This window comes from Desarmillaria tabescens (assembly GCF_030435595.1).
Source record: "Desarmillaria tabescens strain CCBAS 213 chromosome Unknown EV420scaffold_27, whole genome shotgun sequence".
Classification (NCBI taxonomy): Eukaryota; Fungi; Basidiomycota; class Agaricomycetes; order Agaricales; family Physalacriaceae; genus Desarmillaria; species Desarmillaria tabescens.
The window spans coordinates 328114-349755 of NW_026848326.1; the positions used below are offsets into that span (position 1 = coordinate 328114).

General features: G+C 46.0%; 3 protein-coding genes across 3 annotated transcripts; 1 reads left to right on the forward strand and 2 right to left on the reverse strand.

Annotated features, from left to right (window-relative positions):
- Positions 1–1289: 1289 nt before the first annotated feature.
- Positions 1290–3243, forward strand: EV420DRAFT_1765780 (uncharacterized protein; the record flags this gene model as incomplete). The annotated part of the gene is made up of 17 exons (XM_060480840.1): positions 1290–1351; positions 1404–1482; positions 1532–1545; positions 1598–1687; positions 1739–1748; positions 1800–1817; positions 1869–1976; positions 2028–2058; positions 2112–2136; positions 2198–2234; positions 2431–2642; positions 2689–2716; positions 2767–2824; positions 2873–2897; positions 2952–3054; positions 3109–3144; positions 3196–3243. 17 exons carry the CDS (start codon positions 1290–1292, stop codon positions 3241–3243), a joined length of 984 nt encoding a protein of 327 aa, XP_060328596.1.
- Positions 3244–10701: 7458 nt separating this feature from the next.
- On the reverse strand, positions 10702–11500 carry EV420DRAFT_1621487 (uncharacterized protein; the record flags this gene model as incomplete). Its single annotated transcript, XM_060475703.1, has 3 exons — positions 10702–10999; positions 11049–11201; positions 11280–11500. 3 exons carry the CDS (start codon positions 11498–11500, stop codon positions 10702–10704), a joined length of 672 nt encoding a protein of 223 aa, XP_060328597.1.
- Positions 11501–11781: 281 nt separating this feature from the next.
- Positions 11782–12152, reverse strand: EV420DRAFT_1645103 (uncharacterized protein; the record flags this gene model as incomplete). Its single annotated transcript, XM_060477735.1, has 2 exons — positions 11782–11979; positions 12030–12152. The coding sequence occupies 2 exons, from the start codon at positions 12150–12152 to the stop codon at positions 11782–11784; spliced, it is 321 nt and encodes a 106-aa protein (XP_060328598.1).
- Between the last annotated feature and the right edge of the window lie 9490 nt (positions 12153–21642).

The following is a 21642-nucleotide window of genomic DNA, read 5'->3' on the forward strand; positions in this document are numbered from 1 at the left end:
TAGACCTCACACAGCATAGTGATAAGCAGAAATGCGGTGTTAATTCACTGTACCTAATAGTATACCCTGTTAGCTATATTGTAGACTATAGGTACCAATCAGTAAGGTAAATGAAGTAATATGAACAGATACTCACCCTCACACAGCGTAGCGATAAGCAGAAACACGGTGAGGGTGTCCGATAGTCCGTAGTTAGTATATAACGGTAACCAAGTCCATCCCGACACAAAGGGGTATATAGCTCGGCCGACGGGATACGACGGAGCTCCTGCTTGCAAATCCAACATGGTTCTGGTGTTATAATTTATTATCTTCTTCTTGGACTCGGAATGATTCTGAAAAACAATAGTTCAAGGCTCCAGCACTATCAGACATGACAAATCAACGATACTGTATCGCAGTAAGCACCTTTCAGTCCTGATCATATTCAGCCAATCCTGAAGAAATAAGAGGTCATGACACACAAGAAGTAACCTTAATATTACGAATGCGAGGACTAACTTTCGTCCATAAATCATCAGCAATATTGACATATCGTCCATCGCAAATGTCCAACTCCTTGGTTTGGATGATCATCGACGCCTTAGCGATATCCGGGAAATGTTTGCGAAGAGAATATATAGCAGCTTCTGCAAGGGAATAAAAACAAGATGTACTCACGGTGTCATCGCCATAGACGCTGGCACAACGGTGGAAACGGGAAAAAAGGGCGAAGTCGGGCTAAGTGGGAATAAGCGGGGGAGGCGGTCTATATTTGGTTGCCAGGAGGCTAGTAGGTAATAACGGCACTGCCATCTTGCTGCGTCTCTACCACGTGTGTATCTCAGTTCTGCCTTCTCACATAAAGCGTTAATCAGTCTTTTAAAATGTTACTCAGAGACTCTCTTCCTTGTCTTTCCTCGCTAAATGTCTGTCTAGCGCTACAAGTAAATAAAGCAAAGTCTCTTTTCCAACATTCTTTTCCCTCCGTATTGCCCATGGATCTACTTAATCCACAGGTCTGTCGATAAATCTTCGGTCTCCTGCTGCTTGCGGACTCACCACCTTGTTTCTTTAGCGCGTCTTCAGATTTTTACACTTATATGAGGGGCTTAGTGTCCAGAGGTATATCTCCGAAACTCATCATTCTCCACACGCGAGATCAGCCTAAGACACATCAAACCTTGAAACCTTTCCTCCGGCTACCCACATGCTGTTATTGCTTAACATGGCCGCCCTGGCACACGATATTTAAGGATTGAATTCGTCTTTCGCCTTGTTCCCGCATACACCCTGTCTTTACTCTATCTATGTCGTTTAACGTCTCGAGTACATATGGAGCAGTAGCAATTGGCGCGCTCTCAGCCTCTCTGTAAGTTTCTTTTCCTTCATCCTTTAGCCTATCAATTCTAATGATTCCGCAGACTTTCTGGCGCAGTAGCCATCCAAACGATTTTTTACTACAAGCTGTATCCCTCTGATTTGATTAGAGTTAAAACCCTCGTCAGTCCTGTCTCCGCTGTCATCTGTTGAGCGTTGAGCGTCTCTGCAGGTATTCGCTATATGGTATGCGATGGCATTCATCGTTGCGATTCGTTCCTGAACTATAACCCGACAGGCTGCTCGATACCTGCCACACCTGCTTCGTCTGGGTATCTCTATGGTACATGCTTATCAGCCACTATGGTAGCCTCGATATCATACCTTGGTGAGAATTCATTCCCACCTTTTCCCGCTACCATCACTCATGTGTCTGTAGGAGCATCGGGGTCAGTAAATTTTATCTCCAATTCAAACTTTGTTTTTGATGGATCAGACAGGTGTCCATCGTCATTACGGTAGAGCGCCTCGGGTCCGCCTAGCCGATATTCATCTGACAGTTTTCGTAGGCCGTCTTGACATTTCTCGTGCACTGGTACGCTCAGACATATTATGATTTCCCCTCATCTACTCAACTACCCGTTGCTATAGCTTCTTCGCACATAGGATATTTATGCGTAGGTCCAAGTCCTACATCCCGTTTACCATCGTTCAATATTACTAGTTAGCAAGAGAAATTGGCTCCTTACATGCCCTATTGTCAGTTGACTTTATACCATACCCTGTTTCATATTCTAACGTTCACCTGACAGCTGATCCTAGCGGCATTCCGTCTCGGTGAGAGCCTTCATCTTTATCGCGCTGTGGCTATTGTTTGATTTCTCTATTTGTGGTCCAGCTTCTGCTTGTGGTTCGTTTATGAGACTCTTCGTCCCGTATATTCAAAATACTGACATAGAACAATTCAGTCACGACGTCTGAAATGTATATGCATCCAAAGCTTAAATTCGTTCCATTGATAACACCATGATTCCCGAAAAGATACGCCTAAAAACATACTCTGCATTCAAACAGGACTTCCGAGTAAATCATCTCATAGGTTCCCCGAATATCGCTGACCCCCAACTACAGTGGATATTCACACTCGGTCTGGTGCTATCCTCCGCGGTCGACATGCTAATCACCGGGTCTCTCTTCGGTCTACTACATAAAAGTCGCTCGGAGGCCGAGAAGTACGAAATCCCCTCCATTCTTGTCCCACCAGCTAAAACCGAGCGCCCTAGCCTTAATGCCATCATCGATGCTCTGATCCTGTACACCTTCGAGACCGGGTCTCTGACATGGTACGGGCGTATTTCCGGCTCTTTCAGATAGCTAAACTGAGCTTAGCGTGGCAACTATTATCGACATGATTTGTGTGAGTCCTCTCTAAAGTCCTCCACCTCATCATCCTCATTCCCGCGGCAGTGGATCACGATGTCATCAAACCTAATATTTATGGGCCTTCATTTCGTCATTAGTAAATGTACGTCTGATGGGATCTCCGGTCATTCCAGCTGACCATCAGTGGCAGTATACGCCAACTCATTATTAGCAACGTAAGTCTCCGAATCCGTTTGTCATTCTTCCATTCACGTAAATGTAACCGGAAGGTTAAACACACGTCGTGGCCTACGAAGAGGACAGTGGTCTTCGTCTGGTCGCACTGGGAGTGCGATAATGTTGAATAGCCGTCAACCCCGTGATCGAGTAGTAGTGCGTTCATCCTCTGGAGTGGTGAAACAGGGAAACTTACACGTTCGTTCTCAGTTACAGGCTGACCCGGTGTTGGCTAAACGAGGAGAGGTTCGTAGTTTGATCTTCTGATCGGGCTTAGTTACTCATCACTATGCGTAGCTTCAGATTAATGTGGAGCGGAGCATCCACTGTTCAACAGATTATTAATGCCGAGCTCGCGACTCGCGAAATAACTAGCGAGAAGAGATTGAATGCAGGTGATGTGGTATAAACACTATACATTCCACTTGATTTAAGTGGATTGATTATCGCCCGTGATGCCCCACAAAATAAATGAATCAATCGTCTTAATAGCAAAGTCTCAATACCCATCTATTCTGCACGTCTTGGGAAGGATTGTGAGGTTACAGCATTTCACGAAATGGCCTTTCCGGTGTTCCACGGTGACGTTATCCATTCATATCAATGGATAGGGCGCCGGCTGTTGCCATCAGATATACCTACGGTCGAAGTATCCTGTACAGGCAGACTGCCGTTCGGCCTTGAACTAACAAGGAATGGAGATCGTCCCGGTGTTGGTTGATTTATCTCAGCATCATTCCAGAATCTTGCCGGCACGCTCTTACGCCGGGAAACTATTCAACGCCGAAAAACATCGAATCGCCCGGCGTTGTTGCAAATTATACTATAACCATAACTGCTACGTTATCTCTGTTCGTTCGACCGGGTCAGGGACAAGCCTGTAACCCGCAACAGCTCTCACGTTAAACTTTTGGAGCGATGATAACCACGAACGGCGAATGATTGCTCCGATCAATAACGAATGCGCCCAGCTCTCCAACGGTAAGCGTCAGCCCACTATTGCAGAATGTAGGAAAAAATCGCTGCATTTTATTCTCCGGATGCACGCATAGTATAGTTCAGTGGTTAAGATCGAAACTTCGGTTTCGGTTTTCCTAGAGCCGAATACAGCGGCGGTACCGCTCCCTCTCGGTTGTTTTGCCTTCCAAGATAGGAGCGCATCTTTTTCAGGATATTAGATCCAGCTCTATAGATGTCTTAGCTAAGTAAATAACTTTAGCGATATCGGAGTGGATGATTTGACTTCTGCATGCTGGTTACATCGCAATTTTTAGCGCTCAGTTCGGAATGTGCGTCAGTTCTTTCCAAGGATATGGCTAAGCAGGGTTACTTGTCATTTGATTTCCTAGGGTTCGACTCCCTGTATCCTACCTAATAGTTGATTTAATACGGAGTTGTTTTATTCGATACCACTTGAAATTCAGGCTGACTTGGTTTTGCTGGGGATGTCTTTCTCTCTGCATGATCTGAGGATTAACACTTCGGATGTGTCTTTATTCAATATCAAGATTCCCCCTCATCTTCTTGTATGAGTTCATCTTTCTGTGATGGAGCTGGCTCGACGCAAAGGTGCCATCATACCCTGTTTCCTGCTGCACAGCGTGGATGGCTTTTTGATTAGAGCGGACAGTATTAGCCTGTTAAGCCGCCCCGAGCATCGGTATGGAAAACCTTCGCCATTTTAACGGTCAGGCAAATTCAGTTGACGTTTTAATTTAGAATCGACCGGTAGACCGTTATCCTTGTGCTTCTGACTTACGGGGAGTATAACATTGTGGCTATAGCCGTCGATGGGGGTTCGATTCCCTATATACCATTGCGTTTGTACGAAGGCATTGATTTTTGCTTTCGTTGATCGACACGCGGCTTCAAACTCGAAGATATCGAGATTCCAGACAGACTTTCTCGGCTGTTTGGTAGTTTCTTGGTTTTATTCTTATTCCCAAGTAAACTCAATGATTTATTGATATATCTGCGTCTGCTTGATATCCTCCTCTAGTCTAATGGTTAAGGATACATCTTGGGGTTCGATTCCCCGTATCAGAATAATCACGGCCGTCGAAAAACGTGTATATTTTCTTGATATGATATTGGAATTTCCGGGTCCTCCGTCAGTTTACCGCTCTTCCGCACGGAATAACTTCAGAGCAAGGAGAGTTGTTTCATCACACCGGCACAAGAATAGGATGTACTTGCTAGATGCAAGTACGGATACTGTCGTTCAGTGGCTATATCTGTCAGGCGATGCTGGGGTTCAATCCCCTTGATCCTGTAGCCTATCTGAAATCGTATTTGACCTTTGTTTTTTGGCTAGACCGTCCTTTCTCTGTTTTTAGTTATCGATATGTTGATATCATATCATGTTGGATTCTAGCTAGGCTTGATCATTTATTGTCCTGTATGAGGTATGAAGGAAGAGTGAGTAAATCCATCCCTTTCTCTTTGATATTTACGCGCTCGTCCTCAAGGGCAAGTTAGATCTGAATTGATCACCTCACCTAGTTCTTCTGGCCAACTGCCATCGAAACGTTGTTATTCTGAAACTCAGGTCGGGGTTCAATTCCCCAGGTGTCGAGTATGCTTTCGACATCTTCCATGTCATGTCTTGTATAATGGCTACCGCGACATCCTTCGCAACTCGAGTTCAGTTCCCTGTGCGAGAATAACACCGGAAGAAGTTGCTTTTTGGTGCTTCGAGAGATGGTGGGGTGCGGGCCCTCCTGTGAATTAGTATTTCCCAGCTCTTTTTGCGGGTATATGGTTAAGCTGCGCTTCATACCTCATTAAGGGTTCGATTCCCAACATCCGATTTGGCGTAAATGTCCAGATTCTTTTTGGTCAGGGCGGTTTTGCTAGGAATTTTGTGTTTGAGTATGGGTCTTATCTTGATTATAGAGAACTTGTTCTTCCGCGTTTCCAAGCATTTAAGTTCACCGGAGGGTTTTGGTGCGTTCCTCTGGAGGTGTTGGATTGGGACTCGGTTATGTATTTTTCTCGACTAGAGGGATTGGATTATCTACATTCGAGCCACCTCCCCTCTCAAGGAATTCAGGTATTAATCTTTGTGGGGATATGGCTTAGGAGCTCAAGTTGATTTAGTTGACCTAATCAGGGTTCGACTCCCTGCCCCATGATGGAGTGATTCCCAGGTCTTTCTTTTTTCTAATTCCGTCAGGATTTGAATTGACTTATGACTCGTCCTCGCTCATTTGTGGGTATGATAGCTTTCGGAAGTCAAGACAGAATGCCGGAGTTGGTATAGTGCACACCATTCAAGGTTCGATTCCCTGTCTGGGTTCTTGACATGGCAACAGTTATAGGCTTTTTTATGGATATCATTATGGGTACATTGGTCGACGTCTTTAATGGGAATTTTCAGAAAAGAAAAGCAACAGGCAAATGTACGAGAGTAGGAAACTGACTTAGTGGATATGGTGTGATTGTTGGTTGTCCTTCATTTGGCTCCTGTTCCAAGGCTGTTGATTTCTTGCGGACGGCATGTTAGCCTAACTCTGTCCGCGATGTATACTTTCCTCCAATTTTGATACATTGAAGTCGTGCTGCTTCTATCTATGTTTCCGGATTACCAAGCGGTTGCGCAATGCTTCATGGCGAGTCTTCGTCTTTGGTCATGCTTTACTTGAGGTGAAGAAAGCATTGATATAATTCTGTGTGCTACGAGTCGTTGGACAGTGGATGGGCTCACGGCAGCGAGGCCTTATGACTGATTAACATTCCAGGCATAAGGTCGCTTATGCTTAGGATCTCTACGCATTGCTGAACAGTTAAAGAATGCTGAGTCATTGATTGGCTACTGGATGTCATTGAAAGAATTAGACACGGCAGGATATACAATCTTGCATATGGCGTCGACAATTTATACGCGATGTACGACTCGTCCTTGGCACAAAATATCAGTTATCTATCTTCCAACACGGCGTACTCATTCCTCCCCGTCAGCTTGCACGTGAAAGGACTGTTCCCATAAAGATGAGTGAATGAAGCGTTGGCTCGGAAGGAGGCGAGCATACTCACGAAATAGTGTGCCCATTCGTTCCGTCTGCGACGACACCCCGAGAGATCGTCTCTGCTTCATACGGGATAATGGCCATGACGAGCATATCAGGATGTAGATAGGGTGTGCCTGGAAGCGTGTCTGCCCATTGCAGGAGAGTGGAGTGCGCTCGCGTGAGGGACATATGGTAGAACGGAGTGGCATCTGAAGGCATGCATATAGTCAGCTTATTCCATGAGGGACATGGGCGCACGTATCGGTTTTGTAGGACTGTGATGCTACGTGCTGACAGTTCTCTCCTTCCTCTCTATCAGATCAACGGCCACATCTTGAGTCCAGGTGAGGTCTCCTTGTTCATCGTCGAAGCTTGAAGCTTGAAGTGTCAATTCCGCTGATCTGTCCATGGTTGGGCGTCCAAGTTTAATGCGAACAGAGTCGCCATGGCAGGGAGATGCTTGGGATCGGCTGGTTCCGGACGCTGATCAAAGAGTCGTGAGCCTCGTGTGACGCGTCATTGATTGTTACGCGTAACGCGACGGTCACCTCTCTGCCGACGACCACCACATCTCCTACCAGTGGCCTTCTAGTTCACTTCACGTCTTATCTTGTCCCATTTTCCTATGAAACTATTGCCGACATAAGAATGACGTGATTCCAGCTCGACCAGGGTCGACAATGACCCTGAGCTCTATTGTTCGCTCTTCCTACGGCGACATGGTCTAAAGGAGGTGTGTCGTTTTCCCCTCTGCTTTGTACCTTCCCAAAACGCTTTCGATCAGGACTATAAGCCTTGAGCTTATCCGGGCAATGACTGACACTCAAATTCCATCATCATGTCGCCCTTACTCAACACCGCACCCATAGCAGCTGGTTATCTGGGCGAGAACTAGGTTTGAAACACCGTACATAGAGATGATAGCAAATGACGACCTTCTTGTCTCCATGCAGGTCTTGATCACCACGAGGCGTGATGGTTACTTTCACTGGCAATACATGAGAATGTTCTTCGAGTATACGCAGGGGCAGGAGACGAGAAAGACTACATGCTTGCCCTCTAGGTACGTATTTTCTCTTTATCCAAAGCCTGGCTCGCATTATGGTAGATGCTCGCTCGCTGCAGGTATCCTCAATCTCGAAATTCGTTCGTCTCTCTTCCACTCACGTAAAGGCCGCCCACAGGCTGAACATGAACGTTGAAACCATTGAACACGCGTCGTGATCTACGTACAGGTAATCGTCTCCGTCCGGCCGTACTGGGAGTGCGGTACTTTTGGACAACTACCGACCCTGCGATTGAATGGTGATGCATCCATTCTCTGGGGCATGCCATATGCGAGACGCTCGTCCTGCCGTTAAAGGATGTCAAGAATTTGACTCAACGAGTGGAGGTAAATGGCTTTATTTTCTTGTCTATCCTGATTACTCACCATGAATCGAATTCAGCGGAGCCGATCATATATTATTCAATGGACTATTATGTGTAACTCGCGTCCAGACACGTAACTAGCTATTCTCCAGCGTCGTTCTGTGGATATACTCCTGTAACCTTGCGCAACATGCCTTGTCGAGGTTCAATTCCTTACGCCCACATTGGGCGAGACATGGGCAACGTCAATATCATTTTCTCCCCCTCCTAGTGCATGTGTATTCGGACTCCTCTCGGTTCGAGGTATATACTGATTCTCCACAAGGATGTGGCCAAGCGGGGTGCCTGACATTTGGTTGCCCAGGGTTCGATTCCCTACATCCTAATATTCGAATTCAAAAACGCTATATTTTATTCAACTTCGCTTGAGACTCGGGTTGACCTAGTTGTGCCGTGGATGTCGTTCTGCTTGCGTGATCTGTGTATTAACGATTCCGATGTATTACTTTGTAAGACTAAGATTCCTCATCTCCTAATATGAGTTCGTCATTCCGGTGACTTAAAGGAACGCACACCAGATTAAATAATTCATTGCCATCACATCTCTTGTTTGTTACGCAGCCTGGACGGCTTTTTGATTAGAGAACACACTAGCATCATAAACGGTACCAGGCATCGGTATAAGAAATCTTCACCAATGTTAATGAGTGGCTGTTATGGATCTCGTGTCTTTTCTGGTCTGCACATGAGTCAACACATGCCTACTCTCGGCCTTCTCGGCCTTGACCTCGGCTTACTGGTATTTTCTATCATTTTCTCTTACTTTCTCCTTCCTTCTTGTGAATACTAGAATAATAATGACTCATTTACTTACTAGTGGTATATAAGTATTGTACTTGCCATTGTATTGGAATCTTAAGCTAATTTTACTCATCTTTGAAGTCCACTTGATTGTGTGAACTAAGCTCTCTGATCGGTTACGCCAAGCGCTTTCCAATCAATTGCTTTCCGACTACGCCTAGCGCTTGTTAGCACCCTTACGGATCCCTCTTGGTGGTTGGAACTCGGCTTTCGGACATCCTCGCTCACAACTTGGGTTTCACTCGAGTATTCATTACTTCGCGTACTAGCTCAAATACCCTGATTCTTAACAGTGGCCAAGCAAATTCCAGCTGAGCTTCACGTTTACAAATGGCGGCTAAAGCGCTAATATTGTGCTTCCGATTTACGGGGAGTATAGTCTTGCAGCTATGGCTGTGGGTGGGGGGTTCGATTCCCTAGATACCATTGTGCTTGTCTACAATCTGTCTTTTTAGATTTCTTCGAATCGACCCGTGTCTTCAAACTCGAAAATGGTGAGATTCCAAACCGACTTTCTTAGTTGTTCGGTAGTTTCTTGTTGTGATCACTACACCCAAGTAAACTCGAGTATCTGCGTCTTCCTTCTGTCCTTCTCTGGTTCAATGGTTAAGAGTACATCTTGGAGTTCGATTCCTCCTCTCAGAATGATCGGTGGACGTACATGCACGTGTAAATGTTTTTTCACAAGATATTGGAAGCACTAGTTCCTTCGTCAGATTGCCGTATTTCATGAATGGATAGATCCTTGCGTTTTGGTGCAGGGTTCGCTTAGACAGGGATGTAGCTTGCGACTGGAATTCCTAGCGCCATTCTCTCCGCAAGCAAGGCTCCGAGTCCTTTCTTCTCTGTATCTCCTGTTCAGTTTTCTGAAACTGAGAATTATACTCCTTGTTTAGAGGCGAAAGACTAGTCGCTGTGTCTATGAGGCGCCCGTCAAAGTAATTTTTCAGAAATCTATCGGTCCTCATGGGCACTGTATCAAGCACAGGAAATAATCGATTTTTGCGGCTATGAAATTCTGCGTTCGAATCTGCGAAAATTCCGAGTGACGCCTGTTAACTGGGGTTCTTTCTCATGCATCATGCGGTGTGTCACTCTTCTCCCATTTTTGATTTGGTTTTATGAAAGAAGGGCTCTTATTCTTTCTTCTCACGTGAAAAAAATAGTTGAATAGGGAGTGCAGTGGTTAACACCTTGAGCCCGAAGTTCGATTCTTCCTATGCACTATAAGATAGCACGAAAATTTTTTTTGAATACGATGGAATTCTGTTTGAATCTATGGAAGATGTACCCGATTTTGAAGTACATATAGCAGCTGATTTTGATATATTAGCTTCGCTGGGCAAGCCCGGATCATCAATGTCCAAGTTATTCCCTCCTCTTATTCTCTGGTGGGACGAGAATTTCGTTTAGATTCCAACGATACGAGGGCGCACAAGAAATTATTTCAGACGGAGTGATAATTAAATCATCCGTTTTTATGTGATTTTATTGGTAGACTACTCCCGCATTCTTGTTCGCTTTCATCACTGACTAAAAATACATATGATATACCAAACTTTTAATGCACAACCTCCATCCCACCCCACTCGAACACCCTAAAGAGCGCCTCATCGTCCATCCCATCACCATCCACACCAACCACACCTTTCCAACAATCTACTTCCTCAAATGCCCGAGTAAGCGCTCCCTCCCACTCCACCAACTCGTCGTCATGGACTCTCTTGAAGAGCATGAACACGCGGGTGATGATATCTGGTTTGGGGTCGACGCTGAGTGGGGCGGCGCATGAGTATGAGGATTGGGGGAGGAATGTAAGTGCGACGTAGTCGTGTTTCAGAATTGACGGGAGCCAGTATCTGATTATACATTGATGAAGTTAAAGTAGGGAAATGGGAATGGACGTACGTGATGAACGAAATCCGGGCTTCAACGTGTAGGCTGAGAGCGAGGAGGGCTTTGTCGAGGTATTCTGCAGCTTGGGAAGCACGGAGGACGACGGAGTTTTCATTTGTGATTCGGCCAAATGATGGATCGAATGGGAGGATGGAATTCGTATTTCTGGGAGACGGGACGGGGAGCATCGGTTTGGTCTGAGACAAGAGTGAGTGAGTATGCCAAACTCGAAAAGACACTTACTCGGCCTCCCAGAACAAATAGGACACCCGAGTACCATTAGTAGTCGTCAGAGTGTGATCCTTTTGAACGTCGACCTCCCACAAGACGGACTGTCCAATCTCGGAATCTTTGATCGGAACATTCGGGTAGACAGCGGAGAAGGACCAAGCCTTGACGAGGGACACTTGCACCACAGCATGCACTGGCTGCGGAGAATATAGGTATATGATCGGTTTCCTCATCGTGGTGAAGTGCTTTTGCCGAAGGACGATTGTCGCAGAGTCGGGGACCTTGCATTCGGAGAGTTTGAGATCGCGCTCTAGGCACTGGCCTTGGTAAGTGAGGTGTTGTCTGTACATGGGGGTGCCTTCAATCTCTTCGATGGAGGCTTTTGGGTCGTTGATAGATGCGGAGTGTGGGAGAGACACGGCTTTGGTCTCTCCCAGAGGGGTTCGGATGTGGATTGTCATTGATTGAAACGATGTCATTACTGGCTTTTGAGTCGGACCTAGAATGCCTTGAGCTAGCGATGGTGATGGTGAGTTAAGAAAGACGGATGAGAGATGACTTTAATGTTTTGGATTTGAGGGTTGATTTCCGGCCATAAATCAGGCGGAATATCGACGTAGCGTCCGGCACAGATATCCAATTCGTTTGTTTGGATAACAATAGACTGGGTGCTTGTGCTTGTGAAATGGCAGAGAAGAAGAGTGACTAAATCCTGATGAGATGTAAGGTCAGTGTGTATAGGGTCTATTGCCAAAGGCGTACCTGATAATGAGTGACATCAGACCTGCGAATGAAGACCGAGATATTGGCATCTGTGGCGACGAGGTAATGGTCTTTCATTGGTTTCTGCTGAGAAGAGGGAAAATTTGGAAAGAAAGAGGTCATTGTTGGTTGATGAGACAAGGTGAAACATACGAACGGTAATGCTGAGCTTATATAATCTGGCCTATGTCAGATAGATATAGCATTTGCGCCCCGATGCCTTCACCCTGCTTCAGCTCCAGAACGATGGGCGAACACATGCGGATCTAAGAGCCAGATGAGAAATGTCACTGATTTATAGCTGAATAACGTACCAAATAATCTCGCAGAAATCAATGCCTTTGAGATGTTGCAGGCCTCGACTATCGCAGGTATGAGTGTTCCCACAGCTAGTTGGATGATAGTGCATTGCGATGGTTTATTCACAGGGGATTCAGTTCAAACGCCGAAGTTTCCACGCATCTAAATATAACGGTCCCAAGTCATTGCCAAAAGGGTCTTGCTGCGCCGCATCTAAAGAGCACTCGTTGTTATGCTGATGCGTATGGGAGTAGACTGCCGTCTACTACCTGGCATACGCTAGTCAGATTGAGAATCTCAACGACTGGACTCCATACGAAGGATAGAGAGAAAAACTAACCCTACCAGGAGGTCGCGAGGAGACATTGAAGCTGCGCTGAAGTCGACAAGGCGAATAAGTGAGAGATACCACAGAAAGTGACCTGGAACATGCCTATCGCCGTGCATAAGCAGGGATAATGATGATACCGTTGTTGGAGACGGCCGTATCGATCTCAACATTGTCAGCTGCGCACGAGGTCGATACTAAGAAGACGAAGGATGACACGTAACCAAGTTCGGGGAAGAATCATTGGCAGCCTATCTGATATATCAAGCAGCGAGGCCGTTTATGAATCCAATTTACGTCTGTAAATTCCGGAAACACAGGCGGGCGGCTGCTCGACCGCCACTAGACATAGTGAAAAGCGACTTACTCCTCAATTGCTTAGTTCATGCAGTAACCGAGATAACCGGGATTGTGAAACCTTACTGATTTTATAGGGAACAGAGGTGTAAGAGGATGAAAGGACACTGACAAGAACAGCGTGCGCCGAAGAAGTGTAACGCCTGCTCTCGTCGTTGTCTTTTAGCCATCTCGGGGCACGAAGTTCGGCTTGTGAGTCTGACAATAACTCAGCTAAGAGCGTCGATTGGCGCAGATCTGCGCTGAGCCAGACGATAGGAACCAATAGGATATCAGTCAGAAGAAAAACAGGACATAACGGAAGCGTACCCGAAGTTCTATTGTGTTTTGCTGGCGCCGGCCTCCATTCTTCTCTGATATCAAGCCTGGTTGTTGAGATGTCACCGTACTGCGCGTCGTTTGTTGGACGATGGGAACGAGAAAGTACGAGCGGGCTGCGGGATTCGGGACAAGATAAAGGGAAGAGGGGGACAACATTTCAAATTCCCGGCAAAGGAAAACACGTGATCATGACGCGTTGGTGATTTGAAATTTCTTTTTTCTTCTTCGCGATGCTCTCCCAACTCTCCTCGTGCATATGATTTATTATCTTGGTTCTATTTCCTCCTGTGCTCAGATTTAATCTGGGAAGAACTTTCTCAAGACCTCAGTACCGATACCAGACACGACGACTCTGGCGCCTGTTTGTCTCTACTCTGTCGTCTCCGACCTTGAGGCCTCAACGAAGATCCCTTTCGAACTTGCGAAATATTATTCTAGGTTCTATTACGTTCTCTCTCCGACCGCCTTCTCCTTACATTTTTTACAGAAAATTTTTATTGTGCATATAAAGCTAGTATAATCCTTGTGTCTCGCATGCCAGGGCAATAATGTCTAATCCTTCGGTGAGGTAATTCGAAAAGGGGTTCCACACCAATCCATTTCACGGCATATCCGATTCAATTGTACAGGGCGAACAATTGAGATACGGTAAAGCTTCAAGTTTCTTCTACGCGACCGCATATTCTCCAATCACCAAGGATATGGTAAGGATCCACGCTTTTCGGGAGCCGTAGACTCACCAACAACAGACCATTTTCGCTATAAATCTTCTTTATTAATGAATTATTTCTGTGTACAATTTAGCGGGGTATTGAAGCGCGACCGAGCGTCTCAATTTTGTTCAAACTGATTCCCTCCCACAGTTTCATTCCTAGATGCCGGCGGTCGAACACATCCCTGTATATCCATCGCCACAAAAGTCACGAAGTCGATCGAAGTGCTTCAGAAGTTCCGAATATTCCAAATCTTTCTCACATGGCATTGCTGTTTCAGTAAGAGCATATAGCTACCTGCACTACATCCTGCGGGGATCCACGTTCTAATGATATACGGTTCCTAGCAACGCTGGACGTGAATATCTGATGAAGAAAGGCACTAATTTGCCTGACGGATATCTCCCTACGTTCTCAGTCCGCCCCGTGGGTTTTACACACGATGTCATAACAGCATTCTCGTCTCGCTCACACCGTAAATCATGGCAATGGTTCTAAAACCTTCGCAAAGTCAATCTCAGGCTGAAAATTTGCTGCTACGTCGCCATTCATAGTCTTGATTTCATCGTCTTCATCCAGTAGAAAAAATTGACGTGCATGTGATGATGTCACCGCCATGCCGATTGCACCAAAAAAAGTAGGTTTGGCGAGTCTTCTTTTGTTCCCATGTAATTCCTCGCATCAAAGGCTTCCAATACTCGAATTATTTCCCACAGTTATTTGTCAATACGACCACTTAAGCGCTTGGGTCATCATTCGCACACCTCCGTTCATTACCAACAATACGAACATGTCATGTTCGGCAAAAATATCAACTATCAGACGTGCGATCCTCGGTGTTATCCCTCTTCTGCCTGTACTCCAGGACCGCTTCTGAATACTTCCTCATCTCCCGCTGCTGTTCCTCCCCCCCCACCTTGTAGCCCCGAGTGCCGAGGTTCACCGGATCCATCTTCTCAAACTCTTCGAAGAAGACGTTGTCGTCCACCCAACGTTTTCCCACAATAAATTCCTCAAGAGGCTGGGGGCCACCCTTGAACTTCTATAACTGCGTGTTCGACTCCTCCCAGTAATAATATTCGTGGCATTCATCTGGTCCTGCCTCGAATACAAAGTTCCCAGAGCTAGTCCAAGCTGGATCCCAAAAAAAGGGGAAGGGTTTGAGGAGACGATAGGTGAAGCGAAATGCAACAATACGAGGTCCTTGATTGAAGTAGTCGATACCAGGGAAGATACCGCCCCTTATTGGACACCTATCCCACTCGGTAGACCATTCGCTTGGGCAAAGACAATCGGGATTCCATGGCATAACCTGCTCGGTTGCGGACATTTGCCACGGATATAGATGACAATTTCTCTATAACACGCGGATTAGTTCTCAGATCACAAACTTTATCTACACACCCACTATAAAAGATTTCTGTTTGTCAGTAGGCATTGCAGTATACGAATGAGTTTGCGTTCCTTCAATGAACTCTGTATAGTTCGAAGGTGGTGACCTATCCTGGCCAGTGGCGATAGGAAGGTTTTCTGCGGTTTGTGAGCGGATGGTGCTAAACAATATATCACCAGAAGGTCAGCAATAAATGGAATTAACGCTAGAGAGTCTCATGAATACGTAAATTCAAAAACCTCAAGCCTCCGACTTAGTGTCTATGAGAAAGTCACCGTAAGAATCTGAGCTTGAACCGGATTGACTCAGGTCAGCTTGGCGTTTAGGTGAGTCTTCGTGACGCAATCAAATCGCCTTTCTGCATTTATTGCGGAGATAACGCGAAACGATCCGATCATATGGTACAACGACGAGAGTGATTTCCCCAAATGATAGTGGTGTCTAGTCCTCAGGCATACGGCGCGGGCAGTGGGCTAGTCCTTGCCGAAATCTGAGATGAACTTTGGGGAGATCTAAGTTATTGTCTGCGCAGCGGACCATCTGCTACCAAGTGCTACTTAGTACAATCTCGCTACGGGCGATGGAAAAAGGGCAAGGATAGTACGTGATCGGACGAAGTATGCTTGATGGATGTGATGGATCCTACATACCGCCGCCTGCGAAACGATATGTCCAGGGAACACACTTGTCTGATTTGACTACTCTTCGTTTTTTTTTCGATTCAAGGGCAATCAAGGGACGGGAATAGCTGTCAATACGCGTTCAGATCCCGGACGACTGATGCCAGTGAGACATGAACATGAAAGATTATATTGATCGACATACCGAGGTCGAAATGCATCCTTACTAAATTGACAAAGGTGACTTCTGACTCCTGCCACTATGAGGATAAGCACGAGCGTTGAACAATAGCGCCACCACTAAGCATTACCATAAGAAATATCATACAAGAAGCGGAGGCTGTCGCGTATCTTCTCTGGATACATCCTGGCATTGTTATTGATCTCGTGGCCACATTTCAACAGAGGATGCAAAGTGTGATGGAAGCACAACGGCCAACAGCACCAGCTTAAGCTGTTTTTTCGTCCTGCAGGGCTGAATAATGAGGCATCCTTGTTCAATACATCTGCAGTAGAGAAATTTGAACTTCACGGGCCTCAGGGAGGGGATGGCACTAATCTATACTTTGTCAATGAAGTATACGGTGCCAAGGTCCGCCCTCAGATAAATAAAAATAAGTATACACCCAGCTCATTGACGGTGGCTCATTGTGAGATGGGTGAGCTTTTCTGCGTATACTTTGTCAAACTCACCAATTAATGTTTCCTCAGTATCCCTTCCAACCTTCATCTCGTTCAACAAACTTCAGGGCCTCAAGATTATAATTCAGGTATCATTTCCCTGTTTCCACACGGCAACATAGGAAATCCTCAGGTCCGGGGCTCCTAATCTGAAGCGAATTGAACTTGATATATCATGGGGGTATGTATATGATGAGAAGATTTGTTGGTATCGGGGATGGGCTCTCGTGCTATCGCGACTGGACATGAGCTTGGAGGACAATTTGACCCGCCGGTGGCCTGCATTGGACACTCTGACTCTGCGGACCCACGACTTTCCATCGTAAATCAATATTATTGGAGATGCATTCCATAGCCTAGTTTCAGAGGAGTATCAAACCCGCACTCAAATTATACAATTCACCTTAAGTAAATACTATCCGATGTAATTCATCCTTTTCGGAACAGGAAATTATAACCGCTTGCCACACGACCATCCCCAGACGGCGATGCAATACCACGTATGGGAAACCAACGTTGCTGCATTGTTGTATGACACTCTGCTCAAGCCAAAGTCTCCGCACAAAGGAAACGTACAGTGATACTGAAAATTTCCCCGTGTACAGTTTCCGTCAACCCAAAATAGAGTTCTTCCCGTCAAACACTAATTTCCAGCAGAGGAACATTTTACAGTTCGGTGAACCATTTATGTCTAATACGGTGGCTCGGTTCTCTGCTCGCAATGACGAGATCCTTTGTTTCTCTAACAATGGAGGTTTGATATTACTGAAAGGGACGGCTCAGATTCTGGACGCTTCACCTCACTTGAGAAGCTTTTCGCTCTGGTGGACCACAGAACCTGTTCCAAGAACAGATGGGATCGATAATCATGTGTCTATTCTCGACAAATGTGTCATTAATGAAGACCAACCCGTCCTTCTTCCGTCTCTCTAATCGCATGTGAACGGAAAATTCCACCGCCGCTAAATCCAGACCTTGTAAATCTTTCTTAATAGAACAATGTGAATATTAAATGTATACCTTTAAATTCATTAGTACATACCGCGTACGAATTGCTAGATAGTCTTAAGTTGCCTTGATTGTTATACCCTCGGCTTTGTTCCAGTATTGTAATCTGTGGGTGGACATGAAATATCATATATGATTGATTGAGAAGGGCCGAAAGACCACCTGATTTAAACTTGTGCAGAAATGAAGGGGTCCTTGTGTAGGGCTAATAGTCCAGCAAATCCAGAACGCAGGAAGATATCAGATTTTTTGGCTTACCGAGAGGGCAAGAGTGCTAGAAAACGAGGACGACTCTTCGGCGGATGTGGAACGCGGTCATGTGATGGCCGACGCGTATTTCGAACAGCGGGGCAGTCTTGCCATACACCTTATTTCCGTCCTGCTATTTATTCCAGATGAAGAAATGATAATAGGATAGACAGACTTACTGGTGGTCAATAACCGTTTGTCGTGCCAAGAAGTGAGGTAGCTATTTGCTTGGGAGATATACGTTGTCCGTTGGCTGGAGCGTCTCGTAAATTTGGCTCGTATTCAATGGACCAATACTGACGTTACAACCGTCGTCATGGTGTTGTCCATAGCGGGATTGTATCAAAAACCCGATGGTATATAACATAGGCCGTCTTCCAGACTGGTCGTAACAACCAGGAGAGAACAAAGCAAGGATCGTAGCGATCTAAAAAGTGGTACTGCCAATATGTCCATGACTGAAAACCAGGGTGATATTTCATTCTGACCTTTCATAGCAATTGTAGAGCGTTGAACCCAGATTAGGAGCAAAAATAGCAGGCAGATAGTAGCATTTTCCTAAACGACAATTGTATCCGGTTTAGTTTATACGATCATGTTTTCAGTCTGAAAAATGAGATGAGTGAGACCAAAGTAACAGTAGAATTTTCTTACCGACTAAAACATGCCATAAAGCAGGGTACGTCTGCGTAGAATCAGGCCACACGGCGAAATAACCCTAGTCAGAGCATTTCATTGCAGCGAGATTGGTATTTGACTCTTGCCTACCGCTCGAAACAAATCATGATTCATTGAGATCAATCGCTACGGCCGTCCCGCTTCGAAAAAAGAGCTGTGGCTCACAAATCCACAGATTCTTGGAAAATAAACACTGTAGCACGAGAGCCTCGACAGGAAGGAGAATGGGGATGACACTGACCAAGAGCGAGAAATGAAGATCGTGGTCGAGAAGCAGAATGAATCGGGGATGCCGGTCCGCGGCATCGAACACGTGCGCTTGAGGGCAGGGCTCAATTTGATTTTCACGAAATCCCCGCTCTTCTTTCGACCCCTATATTTTCTTGGACCTTGTTTGACGCTTCCCATTTTCTCGCCCTCTGGATCTCGTTCATCGCTGCGGTATTACTAGACCGCTTAATTGGATGGAAAATGGAAGGACTGGGCTTGATAAGAATCGAGATAATTACGCGCTTGAGCGAAAGGCGAGCCTGAATGATCCGGGTACGCTTTTGCTGTATCTCGCCCTTTCTTTCTCGTTTATTCTTTTTGTTCAGAAGCTGCCACTACTATACAGGAACTGAACAGCGCTCTCAATCTCCGGGTCGATATACGCCTATTCTTCGTAGGTTGTTTTATTGCGGACATTCTTTCAAGGCTAGACCTGAACCGGTCCCTCTTCTTATGAGCCAAGCCTCACTAGAGGGACCTGTAAAACTCGCGCCGATCATGGCACAGACATTTACGGGCATTGCCGGTGTCCAAATTAGGGAGGCTTTTCCGGATTTAGGTTTTGGTGTAGCTACATTGCTTACATGTTGCGTCACGTCTATGTCCCTCGTCTATCTGTCGACAGCTTCATTTCTCACATAGAACCTCATTAAATGTCCCAAGATGTATTTAGACCAGAAAACTTCGCTTCAAACACGAATTCCTTGCCCATTCCCATTCAAATGTCCCCTGATTTGTTCTCCTAGTAGCAATCAGTCTTTTCTACTGATAATACTCATCATATACCTTCTCAGTCATATTTCTAGGCAATCAACTATCATGGCAGTACATTTATAAGGTGTTTTCACTGCTGTATTCGCCGCTTCGCCGCTTCGACGCTCAAGTTGTTTTAGTGATGATTCAGCGAGTCCCAAATCCGGAAACGCCTCCCTAATTTGGGCACCGGCAATACCCGTAAATGTCTGTGCCATGATCGGCGTGAGTTTTACCAAGCCCTCTAACGAGGTTCTCCTTGTTAGAGGGCTTGGTTACCAGGTCATTTCAAGGCCGAGGGTTGATAATGCTGCGACTTCAATAGCGTCAACGTCAAGATTGAGTAATCTACTAGAATCCTCCATCGCCATGGAAGGCGCCGTGATTTCATACTGTGAGAGTGCTAAAAGACGCGAACAGCACGGGAAGGACATCATCTTACATCGTGAGTGATCCAAGTTTCCGTCCACTGTCCTTCTCACCAGCTAGTCAGGCACCAGTACAACATCGACCAGGGTATCTTACGCGTACGGCAGCAAGCCCGTGCTGTCCTGTTGGCTGTCTGGCCGTCGGTGTTGTGTCTTTCGGGCCCTCGGGGACCCGATTCGTTTGCCTATGTACAAGCTAATTCGGCTGTGGTAGGCGTGTTGACTCCGTGAGTAACCTCCTGCCATGTTGTCTACATTTTATCAATAAAATCAGCTTCGCTCTGCCTCTGCAGTTCATCTTCAGAGATTTAATCTTCATCCATCTATAATTCCTGGTCGCCAAATCTTGAAAGATCAAAGGATACATATGGCCCTAGGGGGCTTCTTTGCCCTGCAGATCCATCCATTGGTTCTTGCCAGACATAATATCCAACACAACGAGCGCCTTGTGAGCCCGATACTAGGTTCTGAAGTTATAAGAGCGATCCTACCGACTAGCAGCGACTTTGTGCAAAATCCGTAAGTTTTCTTTGCAATCGGTCTTGACGCCCAGGTTTTACCTTGTCTCCAGGAGATACGACTGCCTTCAAGCGAGGGACATCTCGATTGTATATCGTTATCACCCAATGTTAGGTGTGCTGCCACCAATCTCTTTCTCATGTTCTGTTGAAGTAATCTTCTCTACTTCTCAGTCTTGACGTCGGACACGGCCCATAAAGCGCAGTTAGTTGACTATTTTGATTTGCGTCCTTGCCATTCTGGTTTTCTTCTGCCTTTAGTGTTCGCACGATGGCACGTCGAGATCCATGGCACCACAGTGCTTAGTTTTCTGTGGCGGTATATTGACGGAATCCTCGACGCTCGTCTTCTACGACCAGCTCGAGCAACTCACGTCGAAGAAGTACCTGCACCGAAGTCGTCGACATTGTGTACGAATGCTGGATACATGAATAGCTAACGGTGAATCCACATATACTACTCTCATTTTTCTTACTCAAACTGACGGAAGAATCTAGGTTCCTGTGATGCTCCGACGTCCATCTATGCGGCCAAATATCCAATTAGCGATTGTCATTTCTATTAAACAGGACCGTACCGACTTCCAGATCAACAGCGAAGGACTAAAAGAACGTCGCCAATCGTGGGAGAAAGGTACGCTTCGTTATCCTCTATGATTTCAGTCACTCATTTGCCTTTCTGCTCCAGTGCATGCTGCAATCTTCGTAGTATTTGTCGCTTCGAGTCCTGGCAACCGAAGTCACTGTCCTGCCTGGTGCGTGTCGGGAGGTACGAGGCCGTCCATCGTTATCAAAGGAACACCGTGTTACGATTTTGTGGCATCTCTGGGACCTTGGTTATCGACAAATGTTGAAGACTGCCCGCCACGACCACTGTCAGTCCTTTCAACCAAGCTTAGAGCCATTCGTCCCAGCTTCGTCATCCAAGCTCCCTCCCTTCCATACAGATGATTGAGCCATGTGTTTCGCAGACAGCTGGTGGACGATCGCAGTGTC